Source organism: Coniophora puteana (assembly GCF_000271625.1).
Source record: "Coniophora puteana RWD-64-598 SS2 unplaced genomic scaffold CONPUscaffold_13, whole genome shotgun sequence".
NCBI classification, from domain to species: Eukaryota; Fungi; Basidiomycota; class Agaricomycetes; order Boletales; family Coniophoraceae; genus Coniophora; species Coniophora puteana.
In genome coordinates, this window is record NW_006913065.1 from 857,149 (window position 1) to 867,137 (window position 9,989).

Genomic DNA, 9,989 nt, shown 5'->3' on the forward strand with positions numbered 1-9,989 from the left:
GAAGCACATTACCGATGTTGATATCACGGTGCTGAAAGCCCTTGCACAGCATGCTCCAATACCCTAGAGATGGCCAGATAATAATGAGCAAGGCAGCTACTTTGCTTCTGGAAAACAATGACTCGTACTCAACATTGCATGAGCAATAGCAGTGAAAAGCTGTTGAGGTGACTCAGCCATAACAAGAGAGCATCCGGCAAAGCTGGAAACGTGCTGTTGTAGTGTTCGGTGTTCTGGTGAAAAAGACTCGTTCACATCGCCATCAAATACTGTACTTTTACAACTGTTCGCTCGTCCCATGTCCCACGGGTTGAGCGAGCGAGCCATTTAGGCGGGACTGTCCCACCTCTTTGAGGACTCACGAGCCAAAAAGCGGGACAAGTGGTAAAAATAGCGTAAAAATACGAATAAATTCGAAAAAAAAATCTAGAGCAATTACAAGTGATCTAATGACCCAGAAAGTCGTCGAACTTCTTGTTAGATACCTTACGACGCTTCCCCCTTTGGTTCCCTGGCTCCTGGATGAGACGAGGAGGAGGCATGAAAGAGGGGAAAAAGACGCACTGCCAGTCATTCTACAGCAAAAAATGTCTCTCTTTATACATCTGCATCAACACGCCATGACTTGACTGCGAGCATCCCATACGGTTTGAGCGCGATTTTCGTGGAGGTGACACATGAACGTGGTGCTAGAGTTTCAGAAATCCAGGGATGAAACAAAAGCTTGACCGAAAGCTCACCTTAGCTGCTGCAGGGCTGAGCATCGACAGATGCGCGTCGTGAGGCGGAAGTGCTGCCCGCCAGTAAAGACTGGAGGCCAATCCTGTTGACACATGGCTCACAAACCTACAAACAAAGAACTGTCAGTAATGTGTAGCGCGCGCGAGGAGACTTCATCAAGCTATGATTTCCCTGAGTTACCTTGTCAGCCGGGGAATAGAGACCAGGTATGTCCGACGCCGAACGGCGAACGCGACGTGTCCCGCGACATTCGAAATAATTAACCCCTGACGAGCCAAGTGTCCCGCATTGATCCCAACCCGCGAGCCAGAAAGCGGGACATCCGGATTAGGAAGTCATTCTCCCACGAGCGAACGGTCGTAAAAGTACAGTACCTTCCAGGGCGTAGCAAACTCTAGGAAGAGGTGGTTAGTGGCAAGAAGATCTACCTTGTGGTGGACTATAGACGAGTAGTGATGCTTGGTGAAGCCAAACTCCTTTCCACGTGCTCCAAATAGATTCTTCTCCGCGTCAAAACACTGTGACGGTTCCCAGGAGCACTTGCTCACGATATCAAGGTTTTTGTCTGGAAAGATGTTCTTGTCGTTGGAGGGATCATCGATGTCCTGTTGTATGGAGCGAATCTTGCTCTGTTGGAGAGACTATCATGGTGAGTGGTTTCAGACACAATGAGTTTGACTCCATCATGCATTAGAGAAAAGACGTACTCGCCGCCGGCTGCACAGTGGAAATTATTGGGTAACACCGCGCTCCAGTGCACGGCAAAGCCCGTTACCGCGGATTTTTTCAAACCGGCCAATGAATTAATGAGGTATAAGTATCAAATCATGGCGCTCAGGCTCTCTATGGCCATGAACTGTGGACGAGGCATATTTTCCATAACTTTGGACGCGAGTTGAGTCTGAAGTCACGGCATACAATTTTCACCAGTCACTGGCGCGGCCACCAACAGCAATGTCGGAAAAGTGGAAACGACCGTTCCCACGAAAGTCAGACAAGCAAGTTACTATGTTAACCGAATGCCATATGAATATCATTCGGACGGAATTCAAATGCCGGGTTGCCCCGGAAGCGCTGTCCGAACGGACAGGTGAGATCTACACGCATTAAAACGTAGGCACATGAATCCGCGTGCGGCCACTAGCGTAGACCGGTGTTGCAACTCCATCCGATTGGTTCGGCAAGTCCTCGTCCTCGTTCTCGATGCATTCTTTCGCTGACTCGCGCCTGTTCCCACGCATTGCCCCGGTATCCTAGTTGATCCGACGTGCCTCGATCGGACGCCCGCGTCAACATTCATCGATCGCTTTCTCCGCACCCGTCCCCGGTCCCAACCCCGCCCCCTTTGTTCCATACCTTATACCGTATTCACCTACGTCACTCTCTGTTGTACAACATGCCTCGCGCCAATACCAAGAAGGACAGACCTCAAGCCAAGCCGAATAACAACGGCAAAGTTCCATGCGGCAATGGATGCGGCCGGCTTCTGCATCCGAATGGGCTCCTCATGCACGAAAAGACCTGTTGCGAGCGTCAGCAGCAGATGCAGCGCCGTAATGCCATCTCAGACAGGCACTCGGCTCTGCAGCGCGAAGGTGAGTAATCCGTATCTACCTCCTTACATGAGTATATGATGTCTCCTTGTGTCCCTTGTTCTCTGCTCGTCTCTCTGACTCCCTCTGACCGATTCTCCCTATCGCACCAGCTCGCGAGGTTCAGCTACGGACCGATCGCTTGTCTGCAGCACGAGCGCCAGTACCAGGCTCCTCAAAGCTCGTTGGAACTGAAGAACAGGGTTTGTGGGGACCCTCGATATCTACCTACGTTCCTGGGCCTCCGGCTGCCCTGGCAGGAGCACATAGCTCAAATGATGGTATGTCCTCTCCTTCAATCGATGGCACTACTCATATGAGCGGCATCAGATCTGCACCAGGAGCATGGCGAAATAGCGCCAACGCTCGTTCACGCTGAATATACAGAAGACTTCGATGAGTTTGAGGATAGTGGGGTCAACGCTAGACTTCGTACGTCGTTTTCTCATATTTCTGTGTCTCTGTCTCTGCCTCCGTCGAGGGAGCTTACATGTCTGTAAGGTTCCGAGTCCGACGTCAGTATGCAGAGTGTCGCTTACACAGCGACGACGCTCCCTCCCGCGTCTTCATCTCGTAACCTGGACTTCAAAACAGACTTTCACCCCGACAGCAAGCGCCCCTCGAAGACCGAGGCATGGGACAAATTCCGCAACACAGTGCATCTGCTCCCGGCACTCAACAACAACGCGTCGGAACCATGGGAGCCATTCAAATCGAAAGGTGACTGCGAGTTCGCCTCAATCGCGATAGACGCAAAACTCACACAGGCAAACGTTGAGCGCCTGCTGGCGCTCATTGGCAAGGTGGCGAAAGGTAATGCGGACGTAACTTTCAAGAACGACGCCGAGCTGTGCAAAACATGCGACCAGGCAGCCTTGGAGCTCACCCCCGTAAGCGGCATGATGTACCAACTAGCTTAGATAGTGTTCAATGACAATCTCATTCGCATGCATTTGTCATACCACTGGCCCAGATCGAAACATGTAAGATAACGGTGGACTGGAAGAAACAGAAGATACCCGTCGAAGTTCACAAACGAGACCTCTGGGAATGGGCCAAGGAACTTCTGGCGAACAAGTCCCTCGCGCCGTACTTCGAATGGGATGCACAAAAAGTCTATCGACGAGACGATGATTCAGAGCGATTCGTCCGCATGTATGATGAACCGTGGACAGCTGACAGATGGTGGAGTATACAGGTGCGTATTCTTATGTCTATATTGCTCGATGCTACATGTTTCTTCTGCGTATAGAGTAAACTACCTAATCAACATAGTGGCGCAACTCCCGCGCCGTTCTCGATCCTTCTTTACGCGGACAAAACGCGTCTTTCGTCGTTTGGTACCGTCCAAGGGTACCCGGTCATAGCAAGGTGTATGAACTTGCCTAGTAAAATTCGTAACGGAAACGGCGTCGGCGGCGCGCGCGTTGTTGGCTGGCTCCCCGTGGTGTGTACATTCATGAACCTTTCTGTTCAATACTCTTATAGCTGTTGATAAAATGATAGCTCGGCGACGATCCTGAGAAGGAAGGCAAGTTGTCATACACGAACTTCAAGCGAGTGGTCTGGCACAAGTCCTTCAAAACGTTTATAGAAGACATCGGGACATATTCGAACGCGGGGATGGTGCACGACTGCTTTGACGGTCAAAAACGTGTTCTATTCCCGGCCATATTTGTTCTCTCTGCTGACTACGAGGAGCAGTGAAGTCTTCTCTCTCCTTTCTGTCGCTGAAGCCACTGACTATTTTATTTATTTTCAATTAGATGCATGATGGCATTGATACGCGGGCCTAAAGGCAAGTGCCCGTGTCCCATCTGCCTTTCTCCGAAGGAGAACCTACGGGATTTCCACACAAAGTACGAACACCGTACTTCAAAGCAAGGGCGTGATCTATACGACAAGTACAAGGCCAATAAGGGCCTTGGTAACGATGCTATGAAGAAAGTCGGCTTGCGACCAGCTGAGGTGCGTTTCAGAACATTCTTAACTGACGTACTGAGTATTGAGGTAGCACAGAATGTGTTCTGGGATATCCAGTACTCGGATCCTCACGACGCGCTCTCGTTCGACCGCTTGCACTTTAATCACGGTGGACTATTCGGTCGACACTTACTCCCTGAACTACAGAAGATAATAAAGCACGTAAGCAGTAAGTTCGAGGGAACGATGGGGAAGTTTGACGAGCAGTAAGTCCTTAGACATTGTCTGCTTCGTTCATACTATAATAATAAAACAGGTTTGATGCAATGCCGAGATGGCGAGACCTGAACCACTTCGCCCATGCGGTCAATACGTCATTCTCTGACGGTAACAAGTTTCACGATATGTCAAAGGTAAGCCTCTCAAATATGTAATGTTCTGATTGTATAACAGAACTTGACTTACAGCAAGTTCTATTCGTGGCGCAAAACCTCCTCACACCCAAGACGTCGCCTGAAGGCTACGCGTTGCTTCTGGTCATCAGAAGCTATCTAGAACTCGACTGCTACATCGGCCTTGACGTCCATACGGACGATACAATTGCAGCCGGCGAAGCAGAACTTGAGCGGTTCAGCAAGGTGCTCGATGTGAGTCAGCTTCGATTGAGAATATATTCAGCTCGATCCTCTGATGATGCTCACTATTACATCACGGCGCTGAACAACAGGACTACATTGAACTTGCAAAAACATCGCAGATACCCGACATAAAAATCGATTGGGATTTCCCGAAAGCGCATTACCTCAAGCACGCCTTCGAAGATATTCGAAACAAAGGCGCAAGTCGTAACTACAGCACGCGGCCAAATGAGGGAGTGCACACTCTCCTCAAAGCGGCGTACGGTCGTACCAACGGCAAGGAAATCGCAGAGCAAGTGAGTAAAGCACTTCTCCCACGTGAACGTTCTACCATCTCAATGCTCTTATGATCCTCTCTTTGCGATTTTACAGATTCTACGAATAGATCAACACCGGCTTGCGATTAACTTGATTTTCAGTCGCATATCAGAGTACGAAGCCGCTCTCTCTGCTCAAGACGAATCTGCAAGCAACGACACTGGTGCCGAGTACAGTTCTTTCACATCATCTTCTGAGAAGTTCTATGTAGGATCGTCTCAGCCCATCACCACCATCACAAACCTTCAGAGCGATCACCCTCACGACCCGGCATTTCAAGATTTCCACAACGTACTCGAGAGGTTCGTCAATGAGACTCTGCCAAATCTCGAGGGGATGGAGGGATACAGGGCCCAGCTGGTTTCGTGGCAGAGGCTCGGTCGCAGCTATCAGGTATGCATAGGCTATAATCCATCTGGCATTGCTGTAACACAGGACTGATGTATCGAGAAGCTTCAGGAGTTCCGCTTCATCAAGGTCAATTACGAGTCGAAAGAGACCTAGCTACAGACGACGGACTATCTACACTGTCACCCCAAGTTTCACCATCACCCTCGCTATGATTGCGCCTTGGTGCAAGTATCGGACACCAGCGAGGCCTTCGTGCGTCTCGTCTTTGCTTTTCAGATTCACCTCGCCGGTGTCGACGAGCCCCTCTCATTGGCGCTTGTCCAGCCTTACACGGCGGGCCTTCCGGGACTAGCGAGAAGGGTGGACAAGGACCTCGGCCTCGTCCGTGTGAAGGCTACTCCTCGGGCTTCCTCTATTATCATCCCGCTGGGTTCGATTATCCGCGGGGCACTGCTCGCTCCTGACTTCAAGTCAGCGGACCATTCCGAGTTTTTTGTTATGACACATATCGATGGAGATATGTTCCTTCGAATGAAGGAATGGTCTCGCTGAGGCGGAATCACTCGATGTCACAAGTTCTGTGTCTGCTTCCCCTTCTTCCCTCGCACTTCATGCTCGTTTCATAGCATTACCAGCAATCTTGCTGTTCCTCAATTCACTCTTCTAGCTATTACAATTCTCCGTAGTCCAGGTGCGTTCCAAGCCGATTTCTCATGTCATTTGACGAAGAAGTGTGTTAATACTACACGTTTCTAGTGGTCATCCCGAACCGGTCCGTCAAAACTCGCCCTTTCGCTTTACATTGTCACCCGCATGCCCTTTGCCTTCAGCTGATCTATTCTGTCAGGTGCGTTTCTTTCATTTCGTCTGCCTTAACTAGTTGGCAAACTTGCATTCCCGGTTGCTCCCGCTCCGGATTGTTTGCCATTGCACTTGTACGTAAATATACACCTGGACATACTGCACACAAAGCTGATAGATTAAGACAGATTAAGACGACACCGTTCATATCCCGCCTTTATATTCACATTCATTGATCTATTGGTGAGTGTTATTACATCAGACCTCAAAGCAGTCTATCGCTAATATGGCATGCGGCTCTTCGAACTTGGCATTCCCAAGTTCACCGCTTCGCTGGCGACCGGAACATGCAAGCTATCGTGAGCAAGGCAGTGGCTTTGAAGGCCCTGTCACATGTTGACGTAAACAGATCCGACTCAATGAAAGCCTCGTTTCGAGTCCAAGGCTCTAAACCTGTCCACCAACACGAGAACGTCTTGTAAGTCACTTCTTCACACGTTATCATATCTTTACTAATTTCCTCATATCACAGCCTGATCGTAAGGCAGAACAGTCGTGGATTGTATAGGTCAAAACACGAGGTGCGTCTAATGAATCACTAGGTTATTTCCGTGTTAACGAGGCAATTCTTGCGGGCGCTTTGATTCGTCTCATGGCGGCCACGGAACGCTCACTCTGGCTCTGGCTATGAATCGTTTATGTTCGTCAACTGCTCTACACGTCAGCGACATCACACTGACTTGTATATAAGGTAAGCCATTCCATCAGTAGACCCTTAGCAGTCTCAGCCTTTTCCTCATCTCGTCTTCATACCGACTTCGTTCACTACACGTCTTTAGAAATCTATGGCTGCCCGCGATGACGACGACGATCAGGAGTTCCCCTCCAAGATTGGCGGCATCTCTATGGACGACGATGGTCGCTTTACGCGCTCTCTGCATGCTGTAGCCCAACTCTCGGAGGCCGCGCCTCTGGTTCAAGTTCGTAAAGTGAGTCGTCCATATAACTTATCTAGGTCCTGTTATCGAGTGCTCATATGGTATTTATTTTCTTCAGGCTCTGCACGAAACTCAGGAGGAACATGGCGCCCTTTTCGACGCATACTGCGCCGTCAAAGACCAGGTCCGCGTCTTATACGCGCTGCTACCCAAGGACAAGAAGAAAAGCTTCGATAGGGGCCTCTCACTCCAGTCTATGATGTTCGAAAGTAAGTTCAAGAGCAAGGGCGGCGGTTTCTCCAAGTGCATCCGTCCTTGGGTCGCCGAGGGCACCTTCCCGCTGTCACCTCTTGCAAGGAGCATCGATCCTGCTGATCCTTCCCGCTTCGAGGACGCGAAGGCGATGGCCCAAGCGAACATGGCCAATGTTTATCGGTTCATGGGCATCGAAGAGATGGGAGATCTCATAGAGCAGGAGGAGACGTTCGCCACTACGGTAAGCTCATCATTCTATCTCGTACAGTGTCTCATTGTTCTCCGGCTCCTTAGTTTACCCAAGCTGTTGACGCTGGGCGTCGTCTCTACACTACCACTCTGCGTGCCGCGGAACTGAGCATTTTCGGACCTCTTACAGCGGAGAGGAAATTGGGCCTCCTCAAGAAGAAGGTCGATTCCCCCAAGTACGATCGACACGCGCCCGTCTTGTACGCCAATCCAGATCGTCCGCTCCCGCAGGAATTTCTTATGTCCGAAGTACTCGTTAGGGTCAGTCAGATTGTATGTCTCTTATTCAACTTTCACTAATTCATAGCGCTAGGCAATGATTGTAAAGTTCTTCGGTCCGACAGGCCTCAAGCTCCGCCGCATGCGTCGGCCTCGCTCGAAAGCAAAAGGAACCCAGCTCACGGTCATAGACCCGTCAATGATTGCAAGCTCCACGGCTGATGTGAGTGGACATATTTGTTTTATACTTGAGTTGATCTAAATGCATTTCAAAGATACGCTACCTCCTATCAAACGACCCAACCTATGTAAACCCCGGCCTGCCCTCTGGCATCCCGTACGGTGACGACAGGGACTACATTTTGAAGCTTCTATTTACAGGTAATGCTGTATGGACCTTCAAGGTCCAGGAGTACTTCAACTACGAAGTTCTTGGTATTCCGCCCTCATCGTCCGACCACCCCGTCTTGAAGGAACTTCCGGCGCCTGTCGATCAGGAGAAGGACGAAGACGAAGAGCTGATGGCTGGTCTCGAACAGTACTACGCACCCAAGCCACCCGCCAACTCTGAGTCTTCCCCTCCGGCGGGAGCGTCCTCTACTAACGGTTCTCACTCGCTCTCGGCGCTTGCCAAGCAAGTTCGTCGTATGGAACTGGATCCACAGACCAGCTCTCTCGAGCACCCGGACAACGCTGCCGACGTTGAACAGCAGAACGAGGAGGACGAAGACGAGGACGAGGATGAGGACGACTCGGAAGGCGGGGACGGGGAGGACAAGGCTGAGTATGCTGAGCAGGCTGAGGAATCTATTCCCACTGCTTACGTGCAAGGTGAGGAGATGTGTTCTTTATTACTGTCGTATCAGTTCCTAATTCTATTTCGAAAGATCGGACACAAGATGCAGCTGGCGGCCTGCAGAGGGCGTCCGCATACTTGGATATTCAGGCTAAGGACAACAAGAACTCCTCCGTCAGCGTGAGGGCGGCGGGCGTCGTTTGTGAAGACAGCATTTCGGCCGGTCACACGTCAAAGAATCAGGGTAAAGGTACCCCCTCCGACTCTATTTCTACTCATCGAACCCCTCGAGCTCGAGGGACGGTGCGCGTGAGTTCATATGTAGTTGACTGTCACACTACCTAACATTTCTACTCAGACTACTCGCAATGGAACCAATGCTGGCAGGCTGGAGGACATGGATCCCCAAGCTGACGCAACAATGGCAGGGATTAAAGCCAAGGGAACTACGGTGAAGGGGAAAAAGGAGGGCGAACGTCGCCTCCGAGGCTCGAACTGACGTCTTCGTATCACTACTCATCATATTTCTTGCTACATTTGCATATTCGAATTTTTGCTCATCCGTATTACAGTCGAGATTGAAATATGATTGATTAGACTTGCCAGCCTGCGTTGGTTCATTATACTTGCCCGTTACATTCGTTATGGTAAGCGTATATTCAGCGTCGAGCTAACTCTAAGGTCGTCGCCACTCTTTGCATAAAATCCGCGATTATTCTTTATTACCTCACTCCCGTAGATGTATCTATGTCAATTCGATCATGAGACGCGAGAACACCTTCAAATACTGATCATTATCTCTTAGCTATTGCTTTCTTAGTCCTATGGTTGATATAATACTACTCTCTACAGCCTGAACTATAGTGAATGTAATACTAATAAGCGATCTTCACTAGGATTTAAAGTCCGATCACATTCGTTATATAAATGCAATTTCAATGTCCGCCTACGCGCCTCTTGGTTCTCAACTTCAACCATCGTCGCGTTCCATCGCGTTCCATCCCCTCCCTTCCATCTCCTACACCCTCTTCCTCACCCGCTCCTTCGCTCGCTCCTCCTGGCCCGCTCCTCCGCCCTCCCTCCTTCTGGCCCCGCCCTTCGCCCTCCCCTCCTTCTGGCCCCGCCCTCCGCCCTCCCCTCCTTCTGGCCCCGCCTTTCGCCCTCCGCC

The 9,989-nt window shown here is 50.4% G+C and overlaps 2 protein-coding genes across 2 annotated transcripts; both read left to right on the forward strand.

Moving 5' to 3' along the window:
- Positions 1–2,854: 2,854 nt before the first annotated feature.
- Positions 2,855–6,115, forward strand: CONPUDRAFT_63473 (uncharacterized protein; the record flags this gene model as incomplete). The annotated part of the gene is made up of 11 exons (XM_007774694.1): positions 2,855–3,157; positions 3,307–3,531; positions 3,586–3,780; positions 3,840–4,036; positions 4,100–4,301; positions 4,353–4,510; positions 4,573–4,669; positions 4,724–4,903; positions 4,984–5,190; positions 5,267–5,638; positions 5,717–6,115. 11 exons carry the CDS (start codon positions 2,855–2,857, stop codon positions 6,113–6,115), a joined length of 2,535 nt encoding a protein of 844 aa, XP_007772884.1.
- Positions 6,116–7,209: 1,094 nt separating this feature from the next.
- CONPUDRAFT_157954 (uncharacterized protein) lies at positions 7,210–9,320 on the forward strand (the record flags this gene model as incomplete). Its single annotated transcript, XM_007774938.1, has 7 exons — positions 7,210–7,353; positions 7,421–7,798; positions 7,852–8,067; positions 8,120–8,248; positions 8,301–8,856; positions 8,913–9,130; positions 9,180–9,320. The coding sequence occupies 7 exons, from the start codon at positions 7,210–7,212 to the stop codon at positions 9,318–9,320; spliced, it is 1,782 nt and encodes a 593-aa protein (XP_007773128.1).
- Positions 9,321–9,989: the final 669 nt, after the last annotated feature.